The sequence below is a fragment of the Mesoplodon bidens genome (assembly GCF_964165515.1).
Source record: "Mesoplodon bidens genome assembly, chromosome: 4".
NCBI lineage: Eukaryota > Metazoa > Chordata > Mammalia > Artiodactyla > Ziphiidae > Mesoplodon > Mesoplodon bidens.
In genome coordinates this window covers 43,350,722-43,371,133 of record NC_138160.1, presented here as the reverse complement: position 1 = coordinate 43,371,133, position 20,412 = coordinate 43,350,722, and the positions used below count along the sequence as shown (strand labels likewise).

Genomic DNA, 20,412 nt, shown 5'->3' with positions numbered 1-20,412 from the left:
TCAGCGTAATTTAGACCTGATGAAAAAGAGCCAAGAGACAGTCAGGAATTGGTCTTGCTGATTTCAAGAGCCTGTATTGGCAGTTTATGACATCTAAGATATTCTTTACTTTATGCCCCTATTTTTTTTTATTGGAGTATGATATCTCTATCATATCCATGAGAATGTGTAATAACAACGGCAAATGAACACAGAAAACTTCCTGGAAAAACTGTGTGTGTTGAACATAATGCAAGTTATTCTCACAAATGGATAGCTGTTTATACAAAAGAACTGCCACACATTAGGCTTGTTAACTTTCTGAAAACTAGTGTATAAAGAGTATGCATTTCATCAAAATAGCAGAGCTGTGGGAGTACATTTTCCAACAAACAGATAATTTCTCCAAAGCTACGGTTACTAGTTACTTCTTTCCAGGCAAAAGTTTCAAATGTAGGGGATGATTTCAGACAGTGATTTTTCTTCTTCTAGATTTCAGAGCATAGCAAACAGTAATAACAACTATCATTTACATAATCTTAATGGTAGCTAATGCTTACCTAGCACTTACTCTGTTTCTGGCATTGTTCGAAGCATTTTATATTTATTTACTCATTTAATCTTCAACAACTCTATGGAATATAGTTTCTATTTTAAGGATGAGGAATCTGAGACACAGAGAGGCTCAGACATGTGCCCAATGTCAGTACTGGAAGAGCTGCTGGGAGGCAGTAACTGGCAGAGCCAGAATGCAGGTTTCTGCTCGTAACCATGATGCTCTACTATCTCTTCCTTCATGGTTATAGTTAAGAAGCCCAAGGACCTGGTGAGGTGGATAAAGCAAGTATTGCTGTTATTTCCATTTTAAAGAAGAGAGAAAGCTTCAGAGGTTAAGTGACTTGCCCCAAATAACCAAGTTAGACAGTGGCAGAGTCTGGGGCAAAAACAGTCCTAAATATGAATTAATAAGCCCTCTGTATTATGTAGGGTTCTCCAGAGAAACAGAACCAATAAGGTGTGTGTGTGTGTGTGTGTGTGTGTTTATTTACTTGTTTGTTTGTTTATTATAAGGAATTCGCTTTTGTGATCATGAAGGCTGGCAAGTCCCAAGATCTGTAGGGTGAGTGGGCAAGCTGGAGACGTAGGAGAGCCAATGGTGTAGCTCCCATATAAAGGCTGCCAGGAAGAGCCAGTGTCCCAGTTCAAAGGCAGTCAGGCAGGAAAGGATTCTCTTTACTGCCCTGACGCTAGGGAAGGATCAGTCCTTTTGCTCCATCCAGGCTTTCAGCTGATTGGTGAGGCCCACCCACCTGAGGGAGGACAATCTGTGTTAGTCAACCCATTTAAATGTTAATCTCATCCAAAAACATTCTCATAGAAACACCCAGAATAATATTTGACCAAAGAGCTGGTACCCTGTGGCCCAGTCAAGTTGACACATAAAATTAACCATCATAGTCTTCAGATTCTCTGGTGTCTTTGACTTTCTTTCTTTCTTTTTTTAAATAAATTTATTTATTTTTATTTATTTATTTTTGGTTGTGTTGGGTCTTCATTGGTGCGCGCGGGCTTTCTCTAGTTGTGGCGAGCAGGGGCTACTCTTCATTGCAGTGTGCGGGCTTCTCACTGCAGTGGCTTCTCTCATTGTGGAGCACGGGCTCTAGGCACGTGGGCTTCAGTAGTTGCGGCACGTGGGCTCAGTAGCTGTGGCTCATGGGCTCTAGAGCACAGGCTCAGTAGTTGTGGTGCAGGGGCTTAGTTGCTCTGTGGCACATGGGATCTTCCCGGACCAGGGATCGAACCCGTGTTCCCTGCATCGGCAGGCGGATTCTCAACCACTGCGCCACCAGGCTTTGACTTTCAAACAACATTTTCTCAAGACCTTCAGACTATCCCACGTGACTGCTCACTCTATTTACTTATCATTGGAGCTTAGAGGAGACAGCATGAAGGGTCATCTGCAGTCTACCCGCGAGAAGGAAGTGGGAGGATAGGGTCAGAGCTGCTAATAGCATCTCAGACTCTGGATGGGAATTCAGAGGCAGAAATCTGAACGTTAACCCCTCGGGCCCATCATTTCAAGTGTATTGAAAGTATTTTAGCAAATTGCCTTAAGTCACAGGACTTGTGGCTGGCTGATCATGGCCATTCAGTGGTACAGGAGATCATTTCTGTCATGACCAACTGGAGTTAGGAATTGGAGTTAGACCACGTCTGGTAAATCCTTTGCATTTTACTCTCAGAAGTATGTTCTCCTGAACATACTCTCTTTTGTACTCAAGCATGACCAGTGATTTTCGTGCATACCCGATAAAATGTATTGGTGTCCACAAGGGGGCTTCAGTTTTCTATTTTTCAACTTTTGCTTTCAGTGATACTGTACATTTTGTTTTATTGTTGTTGCTGTGCATACCAGAAGTAGAACTGTTTGCTTGTTTCCCATAAGCACTTGCCATCACTGAAAAGAGCTTTGAGAGCTAAGGACAGTGGAAGAATGAAGGTAGCAAAGTCTGAACCGGTGACTTGGAGGCCTGAAGGCCTGAAGGGGTCAAATAGTGGGAGAGTCAGTTCACAGATATTTCACATCTCTCATATGAAACTCAAAACAAAGGTCTGGGTGTTTAAATATTAAGAGCATAATTTGGATATATTGGATCATAATTTTTCTAAGTCTCACTAACCTCCTATTTAAGTTAAAGGTGAATTAAAAAATATATCATTCCAGGTTCAAGTGTTACTTTTTTCAGATACTAACTCCTTAAACCATTATTTCTTGGGCTTTGGGTCATGTTGAAATCTGAATTCAAGTTTGGAGTCTTTGTTTTTCTTGTCCCCACCCATTTGAAGTTTCCGTTACCAAGGACTAGGCATTAAATCAAGCCTCACCGAAAGCAATGGACCTTTTAATTGAACTAAATTTGGCTTGAGTGGAAGTGGAGACCTGAGGTTACTAGCTCTTGTTTTCAGTGGCAGGTTTTACATTTGTTTTGGAAGATGGTGTCTTCCAGAGGCAAGAGGAGCAAAAGCAGTGTTTCACAGAAGAGTAGCTACAGTGGAAAACATGCTTCATCCAGCTTTCGTATGCATGGTGTCGGAAAAAATGAGTATCTACGAGTCATGGGAAGAGAAATGGCAGTACATTTCCAAATCAGTTCAAGTTCCTGAAAAAATGAGAATAAAATGCACAGATGGATTTAAAAATGTAAAAGGTGAAAAACTTGAATGATTGGACTTGGAATTTTGTTAAGCAGTCCAACTTGTGTATTTTATAGAAACTGTAGGCTTTCCATGGATTAAGTGAAGACCAAAACTTTATAATTTGAACATTAGGTTGATTAACATTTCTGGTAGCTATTAAAAATTGATGTCCTTAGAGTTTAGGGCTGAAAAATCCTCAGTGGGCATATTCCAAATGCCAAGATATAGGAGCATCCATTGACAACACAATCATTAAATGGATAAACTATTTATCTCAAATTATGGAGGAATGCTGTGGGATTAAACAAAATGTACAGCACATATTATAGAATAGCCAATTTATGGTTACCAAAGGGGAAAGGGATGGGGGGAGGGATAAATTAGGAGTATGTGATTAACAGATACACACTACTATATGTAAAATAGATAAGCAACAAGGATTTACTATGTAGCACAGGGAACTATATTCAATATCTTGTAATAACCTATAATGGAAAATAATCTGAAAAAAAATATATATAACTGAATCACTTTGCTGTACACCTGAAATTAAGTTAATATTGTAAATCAACTATACTCCAATTTAAAAAAAGTTTAAAAAAAGAATAGCCTTAAAAGTGGTAATCAGGGTCTTCCCTGGTGGTCCAGTGGTTAAGAATCTGCCTTCCAATGCAGGGGACATGGGTTTGATCCCTGGTCAGGGAACTAAGATCCCACATGCCGCGGGACAACTAAGACCGCATGCCACAACTAGAGAGCCTGCACACCGCAACTAGAGAGAAGCCCGTGCGCCTCAACTAAGACCCAACACAGCCAAATAAATAAATACTAAAAAAAAGGAAGTGGTAGTCATTAAACTCCAAATGACTTTTAAGTAATATGAAGAAATCACATCTATCCTCAGAGCCAAATCTGATGAAGAAGATGGGTAACATAAAGGTAATATTTATTGAATGCTTACGATGTGCCAGATAAAGCTTTTTCTAAGCACTTGCAGATCTTAACTTACTCATTATACATAATCATTCTATTATTTCTAGTTCACTATTGAGGAAATTGAGGCACAGAGAAATTGAGAAATGTGCCGAATGGCCTGTCATATCTGGTAGGTAAATGTAGGAATCCTATGTACTTTCTAATCTCCCTATCTCAAATTCTGTTTAGTTACAGGTAAGTTATTTCATAAACTGCCTTTTCTACTGAGAAGAACAGCCCCTTAGGCCAGAGCGATTACCTAGTAAATTGCTTAGGATTGAATTTTTAAGCAAGTTGGTAACAACTGTAGAAGATGATCAGGTTCTAGTCAGAGAGCAAAGGATGACACATAAGCTTGGGAATGTGCACAGAATTTCTGGGGGGAGGACATTTATAAATACAGAGAGAAATGAGAAAATCTAGTCAGTGATAAAGCTGCCATCTTTGGTTTTGGTGAAATATCACGTGACTGCAGGATTAGAGAAACTCGAAACAGCCTAATTCCATCAGACCTGGTGTGTCGTTTTTTTTTTTTTTTTTTCGGTACGCGGGCCTCTCACTGCGTACCGAAAAAAAGGCCTCTCTTTCTTAGTAACCATCAGCTTTTATTGCTTTTACACTTTATATAAACACATATGCAGTTTAAATTATTAATTTTGAATAAATAACGATGAATCCTATTTTTTATTGAACCCTCATAAACCTCATAAATCAAATAAACACTACAACATGCTCTGTATTTCATCTGGCATTTAATTATCTGTCTGTTTTGAATTAAGAATCTTCATGCTTTAAAAACTCGGTGAATGGCTTCAGTTTTTAAATCTTTGTGCAAGGGCCCAGGGTCTCATAGCTATTCAGTTTACTAGTGTTATATGATTGGAATTGGTCCTTTCAAGATCTGTGATTCTCTTCTTTTTAAGGTGTGGGTGAATTCTCTCACTGAGATTACCAGTGGTGAGCTCTGTGCAGAAGATGGGGACTCCTCCCCACAGGACCTTGCCTACTTGGTCTCTCCACCCAGCAATGGGCATTTGGCTCTCAAGTCCTTTCCTGGCCGAAGCATGCAGAACTTCACCCAGGCTCAAATCAATGAGGGTCAGCTAGTGTTTGTACACACTGGTATGTCACTGAGAAAAACAACGTGAAACTAAAATGTGTTTCAATCAGAGGTTAACATGTAGTCAAACCTAATAGCTGCTGAAGGAAAACCACAAGCCATCTAATAATTTTGCAAACTCTATAATTTTTTAAAAAGTGACACAGTTCGGTGAGGTCAATAATGGCAAACATTAGAGAGTACCTGTAACTCACACGTGGCTTACTCACACTGTCGTGTAAGGCCTGCGCTCATATATATGCCTCTCAGAGAGCCTTTTCCTGACCACACACTAAAATAGCGTCTCTTCCGTCACCCACTATCCCTTACCCTGGCTACCTGACATCGCAGTGTAGATTGATTTGTTCATTTGTTTGTTGTCTGTCTTCCCCACTAGAGTATAAGGGCTAGAAGAATAGGCTCTTCCTTTTGTTTGCGCTTATATCCTCAGCACAGTGCCTGGAACATAGTAGGTGCTTAATACAAACTTATTGAAAGAATGAAATCATACTGAATACCTATTATGTGCCAGGTAATGTTCCAAATGCAAGGGATACATTAGTGAACACAACAAATGTATTTGTTAAATGATTGAACACACAAATGAATGAATAAATATAACTGTAAATTTAAGAGACCCTGACATTAAAAGACTTTGTTTTCTTCCTTCTGGTCATCAGTAAATCAGTAGGCCAAATAGCCACTGATTTAAATCTGCAGAAGGGGTGATCTAACCTGCCTATGTTTCCAGGCTACCCTTGTCAGTGGTCGCAGAGAGGAAGCCACCCATTCCCAGCCTGCAGGAGGAAACGGGGGGGAGCATGAGCTGGGGGCACATGATGCGAAAGCTAAAAGCCGTATCTTTCCAGCCATGTTTAATTATCTTCTTTGAAAATACAGTAAAGAAAATAAAGATTAAAATCTTCTAAATTCAAATGTAGTAATTTCCTGATTATCTTTGCAGTTAAGTACAAAGAATCCCCAGATAATCTGAAAAGCATTTACTATGTGACTGCTGTCATCTAGTGGTACCAAACCTGTAGCCCGGGGACCTGTTGGGGATTAGTTTTATTGCAACAAGATCCTAAGTCCACCCACATATGTACCAAAGCATTATTTCTAGACTGAATGATCTTTTCCACATATGTGTGTTTTTATTTTTTAATTGCATGCAGATGCGCTCATTAGTAAAATACAATTTATTTTAAGGGACATTGAAGTGACAGGATGTTTCTGCCAATTATGTATGGTTTTGATTAGTAGATACTAAAAATCCAGGTATTATTAGGCAAGGGACTAGGAAGGTTTTTTTTTTTTTTTTTTTTTTTTTTTGCGGTACGCGGGCCTCTCACTGTTGTGGCCTCTCCCGTTGCGGAGCACAGGCTCCAGACACGCAGGCTCACCAGCCATGGCTCACGGGCCCAGCTGCTCCGCGGCATGTGGGATCTTCCCGGACCGGGGCATGAACCCGCGTCCCCTGCATCGGTAGGCGGACTCTCAACCACTGCGCCACCAGGGAAGCCCTAGGAAGTTTTTTATCTCTATGCAAGGATTATTTTATTTTCAAAATGGTGAGAACTACTCTAGAGACTTGCACAGGGGAGGTTTGGAATTTCTAAAACGATGCAGTTTGCAATGGAAAGGAGTTATTGACTCTCTGACACATGCTAGGCACTGCAGAAGGTGTAATCACATGTTCCATTTCATTTAACCTGCAGAAGTTCTCTGTGTGAGTGGAAGTGATGATCCTGTTTTACAGATGAAGAAACTGAGGCTCAGAAAGATATAAGTTGGTCTGACCATAAAGCTGGGCTTTCTCCACTAGCTGCCACCCATTGAAGGCTAGAGTAGGTTGAAGAACTGAAGTTACCCTTTGCAGTGAAGGATTAAAATATAAATAAGCTCTCTGGATTGATTTATTTGTTAAACTACCAGGTCAATATTTGCTTTTGGCAAGTAGAGAAAATAATTTCTCCTTAAAAAGCAGGAAGGAGGATTATAGTCAAGCTCTTTGAGAGTGAATCATTACATTTTGTAAATGGACTTGGAGGCAATAATAGCCTTCAAAGTGGCTGGAGCCCAGCTGCGGATGAGTCTCTTGCTGAAACCAGCTGGTTCTCCCTGCTACATCTGTCCATCAGCAGCCCCAAACAAAGGCTTAGGTTTAATTAGTCTCTCTTAGCATTTATATTTGCAAAGTACTCTGCCATTAATCTAATTCATTGTTCCACAGAACAACCTAAGTAGGTCGACAGAGCTGAGAAGTGGAGGAGCTAAGTGATTTCAGGTCGCCCTGCTGAAAGTACAGTCAAGTCAGGAAGATCTGAGGTTGTACAATAGAAAATCCACAGGTCACAGCTGCTTTCATGTTTCCCTCCTTCCCCCTCTTTGGTCATAATTAGTATGATAGTTAGGGCATACCCAGTACACTATTCTAGTATTTGTTTTGATATAATTCCTTCCGATTCCATTTCTGTTTTGTTTCCAGATTCATGAAATGTTCAAAGTGCCTAATGGCAGAAAGCATTCTCTCCCTAATTTCACATTTAATTAAATACAATTTTCAAAGTGCTATTTCTAGTCAAAACGAGCAGACAAAGAAAAATAACATTTCGTTGTGGGCCTCTGCTCTGAATTAGGCAGACCCAGAATTCTCTTTCTCTGTTTTTTTGTGGGTTTTTTTTTTTTTTTTTTTTTTGCTGTTTTTAAAAATATGACTCTTGAGTGTTTTGGAAAAAAATTTTAAAGGCTGTAACCTTTTTTTGGTGAGGAATCAGAACTCCCTGGGTTTGCTTAGATAACAGAGCCTTGAGAGACCGTTAAGCCATCAACCAGCCCTTTATTAAATCATGTTATTACGGGAGTAGTAGGTAATTGCAGAGTGAACCATGCCTCCTTTGTTCCCTGCCACATGTCCCGGAGGGCAACAAAGAGGACATTTCTACCCATTACATGATGCAGAGACCTGTGGGCCTGCAGATTACTGCTGGATGAACAATTTCAAAGGGTGAGGGGACTGTGATCATCAGGCTGTCTGCATGGTGATCTTGCCTGGTGCTTTGGGAGTCAGATTGGTAAAGCACTCCCGGGAACGGGATCAATAGGGGGTCCGACTCAACTTCTGTTTCGCACATAAGTTAATTTATAACTTTTCTGGTATCACTAATTGATCCCTTGACAGAAGTATGGGAGTAGAATTCTCTTCTTGCAGGAATTTAACAAAACTGGGGCTGAGTCTTTCTCCACTTTTCTCTTTCCCCTCTTAGCAGAAAACAGCTAGTTTGAAATAGATGAATAATGGGAAATTATTTGGGGGGAGGGGCTAAGTGTTATTTACTTCCCTCTAGTTTTCATTTTTCTTATTATCAAGTGTTATCAGTAGTTCAGAAATTGCTAAGGGCTCTGTGTGTGTGTGTGTGTGTACATTGCATGCATGTATTACTTTTATTGGTATAAATTGATGCCAAAATAATAAAATGCAGGTGATGAACATGTTTTAAAGTTTTTAAAAAATTTCTTAGAGGTCACATCTTTGCTTTCTTTTATTACTCTCAGGAGGGGGTGAGGCAGGAATATGCATTTTAGACCTTTATTGATGTTCTTTTAACTTTGTGTTTGGGCAATATTTGATTTGGTGAGCTCAGTGACTATTAACATACTCTCAAATTGATAGGGGTCACTTTGCAGGGGGATCAGGTGGGAGAGAAGGTGAAAGTGGGTGGCTTTTGCAAAACAACCAAATTGACCAGAATGTAATTTCTTCTTTTAAAGGAGCAATGTCAGGAGGCTTTAATTTTCAGGTTACTGATGGTTTGAACTTTGCACCACGACAAATTTTTAGTATCACAGCTCGAGCTCTGATCATTAGCTTAGAAGTAAACAGAGGACTGAGCATCTTTCCAGGTAAGATTTTAACTTCATTGGGTGTTTGGGTTTAAGTGTTTTTCAATTTATTTAGAAAGTTCTACCTGAATGGTATAAAGTATCATCTTTTACTATAGAGTGATATCAACAACAGTTACAAAGTCCCAGAAAGAATTGTCTCTTTGCAGGAATTTCGCAAAAGCAAGGCTGGGTCTCCCCCACCCCTCTCTTTCCTATCTCCCATTCCTCAGAAGAGGGCGTGTTGGTGAAAGGCAATGCTGGGAGGAATCTTTATGTTCCATGTGCACTTTCTTCCTGCTCTCTCCTTAGGGTCCTTAAAGAAGCAGGAGAGCCAGGCTCTGTCCTGACCACCTAGATCTTGGGGTTTTCATTTCTGAATATAAAACGCTGTGTATCAGGGGGACCATCAGGATTTCACTGAGTTCCTGCTTTGGGGCCCTGAAGCCTTTGGACTGCTTTTTGCCAAGAATGGAAAGATCTAAGGTAGCATCTCTGGCTCAGTACCCTCACTGCAGGAATAGAAAAAGATTTACCCAATTGCAGGGGTAATAAAAAAGGAGGAAAAAAAATTAAAACTTATTTCCCAAAAAAAGCACTGAGGTAGACGGCACAGGAAATAATAAAATTTTATATTTCGGTTAAAAAAAAAAACCTGTGCATTGTAACTTGTTTAACTGATAACGCATTTTCAGTCAAGTATAGATGGAAAAAGACACTAATCATTTTATTAATTATGGCCACTCCATGGTTACTCTAGCCAGTTGTTCTCAAGCTCTGGGAAGATTTAAAAAATACCAGTGTCTCAGCCTCACCATACACCAATTGAATGGGAGTCTTTGGAATGGGTCCTGGCCATCATTATTTTTTTAAGTCCCAGGTGGTTCTGAAGTACAGCCAGGACTGAGATCCATGGGGCTAGCATTGTACTAGTCTTTTAATCCTTACATCTATGCAAAATAGGTGATATATTCACAGCAAGTTGGCAGAATTTGTGGCTTAAAGAGATGATGTAACTTGGCTATGCAACCAGGAAATAGATAAAGCTTACATACCTCTATTGTAATCCTAGAGAAAAAGGTTACCGTTTGTAACTTTAAGAAAAAAACAAGAATTTTAAGGAGAAATTTTGAAATTTTTAGGTGCTTTAAGCATTTGAGCTCACAAAAAGAAACCTTATCAAAATCCAATTGAAGATATGTTAACCCAGATTCTTTTCTTCTGAAGCCTTTTATGTTCCATAATTTTTCTCTGAGAATAAGTGTGATGCTTCTATCAGGTTTTTCAAGGCAATTAGGGTGCCATTTAGTGTTTTCAAAAATAAGCAAACTACTGCACCCTAAAATTCTGAAAAATACAGCAATCTATTAAAAAAAGGGTCTAAAATCAGAGTAAATCTGGTTGCTGCAAAAGGTTAAATACCTTTCATCTATTCTGGCTAAACTCTGGTTTAGTAATTGAAGACAGTTTTATTAGATTAAAGGGGAGTTACAGCCGCTACAGCTTAGAAAGTTTTGAGTTTCTGGCACCTGCTTTACTGAATATTAGTTTAGCAAGAAAAATGTGTTGTCACCTTTGTGGAACTATGCAAAACATATAGTTTTCTTAGCCCTGTGTTTAATATTTGGACTCAGCCCTGAGCCACCATCTCATTTCCCTTTCCAACATGCGCTGCATCTGCCCTGCCCTGGCCTCCCCGTATCCTGTATCCAAGAACGCTCCACTGGAACTTGCACGTTATCCTCAGATTCCAAAGTGAGCTCTTTCATTTTCCAGCTCCCTCTAGCTCATTAGGTCTGTTATTCTTGGTTTCTGTGTTGCCTTTTATCCCCAGACTGTGACTTATTTCCAACTCCAGCTTCTGGCCAGTAGGAAGGAAAATGGATTTTTATTGTATGTTTCCATCAGGTGGTCCTTACATTTGATCTGAGGTTGGATGGGTGTGGAATGAGAACAATAGAGCCACAGATTTTAGAGATGGGATGGACACTATGGGTCACTTGGTCCAGTTGTTCTTGGCATTCTTCCTACCCTAACATCCCCAAGTATCAGTGGCCCCCTCTGTTCTGCATCAGAATTCGTAGGTGTGGACATGGTTCTGAAGACCACATCTCCTCATCCTCTCTCCAGGACACAGTTGAGCCTTGCTCAGTCTGGCCCAGCAGCTTCCCCAGGATGTTGGTCCCTGATGCTGTGTGAAGCTGCAGGGATGATGATGACAGATGCCCCAGTCTTCTTCCCTCAGGACCCCCCATGTCAGGTCCTGCTGGGAGCAGACCCTGAGTGACCTCTGCCGCCCTCATCTATTAGCCAGCCCCTTGGCGGGGGGGATGGGAGGCACTCTGTGCCCCACCTCTGGGGTGACTCCAGCTGTCAGCTGTCCACTGTTGCTGCTCTTGTCAGACTCGAGTTGACCTGTATGTTCTGAAATATCAGGGAAAATCTATTCCTTTTTATAGAGCTATGGATTTGATAGAACTATAATAGGAGAAAATCTATTCCTATTCTAGAATAGATATTCAAATACTATTAATATTTATGTTTTTATAGTGTTTGATATTTTTAATCTACTGAACTGAGTTGTTAGAAAGATTTAAACAAAATAATGTGATCAAGTTTTGATCATCTCTATTTGGCACATAAAAAACACTGAGGCTTGGACAGGTTCAAAGTCATGTAACTAATAGGAATCCTAAGCCCCAAGACCAAGTGCCGATGCCAACCCCAAACCCTGTGCTCAGATCACAGCTCCTGCCCTTTCTGTACGTGCCTGTGTTCCAGGGCTGCCTCTATTTTAGAATATCAGTTCCCTGAGAATGAGACCATCATGGTGGCTATTTAGTTTGTCTCCTTCTTAATGTTATTGATGGATTGATATATACAACCAGGAAAAGATACATAGCAATTTAATAAACAACAATGATTATACGGAAATTTTGTGTGTTTTACTCTTGGGTTATGGAAATACTGCAACCCAGAATTAGCCAACTTTTTTTTCACCCTCAGTGATCCCATGCCCATTGGGCTTTCCCCACCAGCCCAGCAGCCCGTGGCCATGATACTACCTCCTTTGCATATACTGCCCTAAAAAGTGGCCCTGGCTCTAGACTTGTAAGAATTTGTAGCGTTAGACAAGGTAGTGATAAGGATACTTAGTGGGTGAATGTTTTAAGGTTAGTCATAGCTCGTATGCCCTGCCAAATTTGAGAGTCACTCTTTAGCTCAGTTATTTTAAAGCAGGAAGAACTATAGTTCTAAACAAACTTTTTGCGCGTGTGAACTAAGAAAAGAAATTCACTCGATGTGTATTTTCATTTTGTTATTTTGTATATATACACACATGAATACACATACATACATATATATGTGCATATATATTGGTGTGTATGCGTGTGTGTGTTTATATATATATTCTGTTTCTTTCAGGAAAATTTATTCCCCAGAAAGGAATTTTGTAACCAATTTTTTTCACCTTGAATGCCACCATTGAATGTGTTTGTTTATCTTTAGTGATGGCATTTTGGAACAAACTATGGCGTTAGGTCCTAGTCTTTCTGTGTATCCAAGTTGTACTTGGCTCTTTTACATAGAGTGTTGAGGAAGGGTTGACCTTGAGAGCTTTGTCAAACTAGTCTAGAATATAAGCTTACACAGACCTAGAGTTAAGTAACCGATTAGTGAAGGGTATTCATAGCAAACTGTGTGACTTCAATCCCCTTGGGGTTTGCTTATGCTATAGAGGGAATCATGTCTCACCAACGGGCCATCTGTCCTCCATGGTGGGAATTGAGGGAGAGAAGAAAGCAGAAGGAAGTCACAGCATCTCGCTAAAGGGTTTAGAGCAGAGATTTATAAAACCTTTTAGTCAGATGGTGTTGAAACACTGGATTGAATATTTTAAGGCTTAGCAGGAGATAACCGAGAGCTATAAGAAAAGATTGTCAATCTTCAAGGAAAAAATTAAAGGCTACTAAGTAGGGAAATAAGAGACTTATGCTCGAGAGTACACTAATCATGCAAAATATATTATGCTAAGCGTCCAGTGAGGGTGCAGACTGGGTGAGCTACTTGAGTTCAGGGGAGGAAAATTTCCCATAGACTGCAATGGTGAGGGAGATCTTGTTGGCCAGATGGGTCTTAGGCTGCCCCTGCAGAGTCAGTAGCATTATGATGGGTGACAACAAGGAGGGGTGAGCATACCCGAGAGGACAGCATAAATGCAGATGTGAAGCCCAGGGAAGAGGCAGGGTGTGTCTGGAAGGTGGAGAGCAGAATCTCTCAGATTTCTTGCATGATTCCTCACATTTCCTAACTCAGATGTCATTTCAGCACTGAGCTCAAAGTAATATAGTGTAGGCAATATAGTGTCAACTTTTTAGTAATACTCATTTCAGAGTCAGTGAGACCTACGTTTGACCATTAGGCAAGTTGCTTAACCTCTCCGAGCCTTATCGTCCCTTCTTAGTGATGAGGAAACAAATACATACTTCTCAGGATTACCATGACATCTGAAAGAAAAGGCAGGACTGTGTTTGTGCTATTTCCTGGTATATCTCTACTCCTTATTCTAGGGCTTGTCACATACGAGGCACTTGATAATGTCTGTTGAAGACATGCACGTGGGCTTCCCTGGTGGCGCAGTGGTTGAGAGTCCGCCTGCCGATGCAGGGGACGCAGGTTCGTGCCCCGATCCGGGAAGATCCCACATGCCGCGGAGCGGCTGGGCCCGTGAGCCATGGCCACTGAGCCTGCGCATCCGGAGCCTGTGCTCCGCAACGGGAGAGGCCACAGCAGTGAGAGGCCCGCGTACCACAAAAAAAAAAAAAAAAAGATGCACAAGACCTCCTAGCCTGGTGACCATGAAACTCTTGCTGTTATGGTGGTGGTTGTTTTTCGTGAAATAAACGCAATAGGTGTACTTAAAAGAAGGGTGAAAAAGATGTCTTTACTCCAAGACTTAGAGTCTTTAACGTGCTGATTTGCTCTTCAAATCTCCAAGAGTTACATATGGAGTGAGAGCTTGCCAAACAGATATGGTTAGAGTCCTTTTATTACCACACCCCTTGTAGAACCCCTTGTTCTTCTGTGGAATATAGATTTAGGTGGGACCTTCGTGAACCCTTTCCCAAATTAAGTGCTTGAAGCTCATGGATGAAAGTATCAATGCTTGGATGAAAAGAGATGGGGTGGGGGGTGGGAATGATGGCTCTTGGTGAACTGGGCTGCGCGGCAAGAGATGCTCATGGAGCAGTGGCAACATGGGGCCAGCTAGCCTTTCTGACTGAGCATGCTCCAGGTGACTGCTGACTAGCAACTAGACACTCTTCTGGGTTAGGAAGCTCGACAAGGGAATGAGGGGTTAATATAGCCTGGACGAGAGAAAAGTACTCTTGGCCTGGAACATCTCTGGTGGCCTCTACCCCAAAAGGCTAAATAAGATAATGAAATGATTCTTTTAAAGAGTCCCTCCCACCTACCCCCCACACACACCTGCCAAAGGTAATCCTTGAGGTGAAGGAATAAATGAAAAGTTGAGTCCTTTATAAGAAGGAAATAATTAAGAAGGCACGGTGGGGAAAAGTTGCAAAGCACAACTGAAGATGAGAAGTTGGAGGCTGGGGAGCCCAGAAACTGCACACAAAGAGGTATAATCCACTTGACAGGATGGGGGCCACCTTGGCAGGCAGCAGAGAGTGGGCCTCAGTTATGACTTTCTGTAATGTTGACTAAGCATACAGAATAATTCCTCTTGGCCTCCCCAGGCTGACCTCACATCCTGGGTCCCCAGCTGCAGAAGCTAGAAGGTGGCAGTGACTGCAAAACTTTCAGTAGCAAGAACTAAGAGAAATGTGGGAGGGAGTTAAAGCATCTTTGTGTGTCTGTGACAACAAAGGTTGTACCAAGGCAGTCCTGAATCTGGGGCAGAACTGTGTTCCTGAGGCTGATATGTCCAGGTACTCCTGCCTACCCCTCTAGGAGCCCCAGGACCTAGTGCCTGTCTCAAGAGCTCCGGTATTTTATTTTATTTTATTTTATTTTATCTTTTGTTTTTCAGCTTTATAGAGGTATAATTCACAAATAAAATTGTAAGATACCTGAAATATACAACCTGATGATTTGATTTATGTATATATTATGAAAAGATTCCCCCCCATCCAGTTAATGAATACATTCATCACTTCACATATTTACTTTTTTCTTTTCAGTTCTACTCTCTTCGCAAATTTCAATTATACAATACAATGTTAACTATAATCACCATGTTATACATTAGATCCTCAGACCTTATTTATCTTAAAACTGAAAGTTTATACCCTTTTAGCAAACTCTCATCATTTCCTTCACCCCCCAGCCCTGTGGCAACCACTTTCCAATCTCTGTTTTCATGAGTTTGACTTTTTTTTTTTAAGATTCCACATATAAGTAATACCATGCAGTATTTGTCTTTCTCTGTCTGGCTTGTCTCACTTAGCCTGGTGCCCTCTAGCTTCATCCATGTTGTTGCAAATGACAGGATTTCCTTCTTTTTTAAGGCTGAATAATATTCCATCGTGTGTGTGTGTATGTGTGTGTGTGTGTGTGTCACATTTTACAACATTTTCTTGATCCATTCATCCACTGATTGACATTTAGGTTGTTTCCATACCTTGACTATTTTGAGTGATGCTGCAATAAACATGGGAGTACAGATTTCTCTTTGAGATAATCATTTTGTTTCCTTTGAATATATACCCAGAAGTGGGATTTTTGGATCACATGGTAGTTCTACTTTTAATTTCTTGAGAAACCTCCATACTATTTTCTATATGGCTGCACCAATTTACATTCCCACCAACAGTGCGCAAGGGTTCCCTTTTCTTCACATCCCTAGCATTTGTTCTTTCATGTCTTTTTGATAATGGACATCTTAACAGGTGTGAGGTGATATCTCATTGTGGTTTTGACTTGCATTTCCCTGATGATTAGCGTTGATGAGCACCTTTTCATGTGCCTGTTGCCTATTTGTAAGTCTTCTTTGGAAAAAATGCCTATTTAAGTCATTTGCCCATTTTAAAATTGGGTTATTTGGGGTTTTTTGCTACTAAGTTGTATGAGATCCTTGTATATTTTGGATATTAACGCTTTATCAGATATTGGTTTGCAAATATTTTCTCCCATTCCATAGGTTGCCTTTTCATTTTGTTGATGGTTTCCTTTGCTGAGTAGATGTAGTCCCACTTGTTATTTTTGGTTTTGTTGTCAGGTATTTTAAAGGGAGCCTCTAAATTAAAGGCTCAGAACAATCTTTGCATGTTTGAAAATCTTACTGAAAGCTGGCTTCCTCGTGTATTAGCTGTAGTCAAGGTCCTGCCTTTAAGTACCTAATGTGGTTTAAATACTGCAGTCGGTGGCCCTCACTCTCCAAGGCTATAATGGTTGAGTCAGGAAAGCAAAATGAATGTCATTTAGGAGGCTTAGTTATTATTGGGTGATTGGCTCAACTTCATAGACAACTTATAAAGTGCCAACTCCAAGAGCTAGTGCAAGGCCCCTGTGCAAGACCTAATGCTAAAGCCCTTTAGCAAGGGCTAAAACAGAAAACAGAAGGTGAGATTCTGGGCCAGGATGACTGTAAATCTCTCTCAGATCTGCCATCTTATCAGGTTGGGGATATTCCCTAAACCCATGCAAAGTAAAGCGATAGAAACTCTAGCCCTATATTCCTCAAATTGTGGTCCATGGACCTCTAGTCTGTGAACTGATAAGAATGGGAAGTGAAAGGAGGTCTTTAGAAAATTTTATAGCAATTTGACATTGTTGCGACATTTTATTGTATTTTATAAAATTATTGGTCCACAATGGATTTGGTGGGAAACACTGATCCTTCACTAGAGTATTTGAGAAGCACTGCGCTAACCTGAATGTCCCCAAGTCCCTCTGGCCCTTAGTTATCAATGAGGTCACATTAGCACACTGACCACTCACTGGTTCTTCTTTCCTTAACATCCACACAGGCCCTTCCCTCCCCACGTTGTCCATGCAACCTACACATCTGGGGGCTCCTCTGGAGACCGCTACCATTTGTTTCAGAGCCAACCTCTCCCCCAGGCATCCACAGATGGACACTCCATTGAGCACCTGCAGCCACTGTCAGGCCAGGACGCATCTGTTCTCCCAAGTTTAGCCGGCGCCCCCTTCCTGTGCTCAGAGCCGAGCTGGGTGTCACTCGCCTGGCCTTGCCTTCTTTCTCTCGAGATCAGTTAGACATGCAGGACTGCGGGGGCCGAGGGGCTCTTTTCATGGGATTTTCCTCCTTCATCTCTGGCCCCCGTAGCAAAGTACATCCACCAACAGCAGGCGCATGGATCTGTTGGCCCCTCACAGCCCAATTTCAAGTTCGAGCTAGCCAGCCCCCCGTACATAACTACGTGTTTTCCAGTTTTCAGGGGTCTGTAAAGATCATTTCATTAACCATAGCCTTCATATGCTTTATACTTACATGCATGTTTCAATCTTCACTTAGGTTCCATGAAGCCCCTTTCAGCTCGTGACCTGAGAGCTGTGACCAATGACGTGGACAGTGCAGGAAACAGAACTATAACCTTTACAGTTGTAAGTTCCCCTAGACTCGGGAGGTTGGTGCGAGTCAATTCTGACAACAGCACAGAGGATGTTTCCATGTTTACGCAGCATCTGGTGAGTCCTGACATCTGTTCGTGCAGCTGGGCAGGGCTGGGCGTCTCTGCAGGGCGGACCCCTCGCTTGTCCTCATCCGGTGAAGCCAAGCAGACGTGCCCGTTTGCCCAGGCAGTTACTCATTCCCGCTGTGCTGGTTTTAAAACCGGACACTTTGTAGTGAGCACAGGATGGAACACAATTGTCAGAAAGCACCAAGCAAATTCAAACGCTGTGTCTAATAAATAAGAAGGGATCCTTTTATCACTAGAGATGAATTTAAAAGGAAACCCAAAGCAGAGTAAATCCTACAGGATATGTCTGTCCATTTATGCTTAATATATAAAATTAAATACATAATTTCATGTATTGTTGTGTTTATATAAATATGTGCATATGTAAGAAGAGGGTGTGTATTTAAGCTGCACCCAGAGCCATCTGTTTCCAACTTCACTGGTGCTTTACCACTACCACCATCCACATGCCCTCTTTTAAATGCATAAGCCTTCAAGTCTTTTGATTTTTTTTTTTTTTTTTTTTTTTTACTTTTGCATCCTAGGAATCTGACTGGTCATGTTTGCTTCTGTGTGATTTCATTTTCTAAATGTCTATGTTTCCAAACCATCTTCTTGCATATAAATTTTCTTGCTTGCCATTCAGCTTTCTTTTTCCATTCTTAAAGTGGGTGTACAGGGATCTGATAACTGATCTGTCTATAGCTTTACATGACTAAGAAATAAAATATCCGAAGTCAAGTTTAGAGGAAATAGCCAGAGTAAACCACATGTCTGCCCTTTAACCGTTGAACCATTTTTCTCCAGGGTGATGTGGAAGAATTGAATTGAGCTTTTGCTTTGCTATTGCCTTTGTCTGGGGTGCAGTTAAGGGAACAGATCATGAGGTTAGCAGAAGTTCTGAAAGTGACACTGAAAAGGGGAAGTATACATTCTCTAGTTCACAGGTGAACTCTGGAGGAAGAAAAAAGGGATTAGGGTGAAAAGTACATTGTGTGTGGGAGCTTAATATGCCCAAAGGCATCAAAACCTGCCCAGGTTCAGCTTACATTTTGAATACGAGCAAGAATGATGTCAGTCATATTAAGATGCCTTACGTCTAGCCCTAGTTCTTTAAAAAATATATATTTTTTGATGATGATCATTTCAAGCATTAGTTTCCACTACTTTTCATTGCAAATATATAATATTTTAGATTAATATGGTCTAAATAGGCTTTAGTGGATATGGTAGCCGAGATCCACTAGGTTATGCTGCAGTACCAAACAACTCCCCAGTCTCAATGGCTTACAACAGCAAAAGCTTATTTCTCACGTATGTTGTACATGGCCTGTGGGTTAGCTGTGGGTCACATCTGTCCCTTATTCCAGGGTCCACATTGAAGGAGCAACCCCTCTCTTGGGCATTGCTGTATTTGCAGCAGGGGGAAAAGAAGTGATGGTGGAAGCATGCGACAACTCCACACGTTTATGCTCGGAAGTGCCATGTATCACTGTGCTCACGTCTCATTGACTAAAGAACGTCACATGAGCAAGCCTGGCGTCAGTGGTTTAGGGAAGGAGAACCATCTCATAGGGAGGAGACACTGAAACAATAGAACAGTCCACCACGGTGGGCTAGCCTGGTAATCACAAAATAGTTTATGATACATTAAGAGTACATTTTCCTGTAAAAACAAACCGCCCTCACAGACAACACATTTGTCAGCAGGAATTAAAGCCCCTAGCTACTTATAAGGTCACAGGGCAGGCAAAGTCTTGATTGATTGGAATCCAATTGTTTTAAGGTTTTATTTTTCTGCTCATTATTCCTTCTACTTTACGAACCAAGAGGCGAGTGTCAAGAAAACATATCATCAATGGCAGGTGGTAGTCTGTGGGTGATGTGTTGCCTTGGGGCTCAGGGCTGTAAAGGGCCTGCAGAGGGGTGTCTGGGATGAGGGGCATTAGAACCCACTGTCGGTCCTCGTGGAGGCAGGGGCAGGCTCCAGTGTGGAGGTACAGCCTGGGCGATGTCACAAGTCAGGCGTGGGGAGAGAGGAGTGTGTTCTCCTCCTCGAGTGGACCAGGAAAGCAGCCCTTCTCACCACACACAGCCCTTTCCTCTCCAAAGCATGCCGTGCCAGCGGCCTGGCCCAGTGCTTTGACTCAGGGGACAGAGGAGAGCGCCTTTTGTGGTATACGAGGCATCAGACTGTATATCAGGCCGTTTATGCAAGTGCACTCCTGGATGTGACAATTCCTGTCTCCCCAAACCAGCGTCTAAGATATATTTCGAGTCTGTAGGAATTCAGCACGGCAGCCCACGCTCTCTGCCTTTGGTGTGTGAGTGTGGAGAGAGAATATAATTTAGGAAATGGGCGTCCTGTTGCTGCTGTTTGATCCACTGCTGACCATGGATGACTGAGGACAGTGCCTTGGCCTCTAAGGTCGGAAGATCTGTATTAACTCTGTGAGTTATGGCAAATGACATATCTTTTAATCCTCAGTTTCCTCATCTGTAAAAGGGGGAAAATAGTAGTAATGACAATTGAAATCGTTTTGAACATTCCGCATGTCCCAGGCGCCATTCTAAGCTTTGTTCTATTCCACTCATTATGTCACTTTACAG

At 41.4% G+C, this 20,412-nt stretch overlaps 1 protein-coding gene across 1 annotated transcript in view; it reads left to right on the top strand.

Moving 5' to 3' along the window:
- The window catches only part of LOC308617040 (chondroitin sulfate proteoglycan 4-like), a gene marked incomplete at its 5' end in the record, with an annotated part of 65,252 nt that overhangs the window by 29,450 nt on the left and 15,390 nt on the right, over window positions 1-20,412 (top strand). Inside the window, 3 exon segments of the mRNA XM_081233700.1 lie at window positions 5,076-5,274; window positions 9,023-9,154; window positions 17,637-17,829. Coding sequence (XP_081089826.1) covers window positions 5,076-5,274; window positions 9,023-9,154; window positions 17,637-17,829 — 524 coding nt within the window.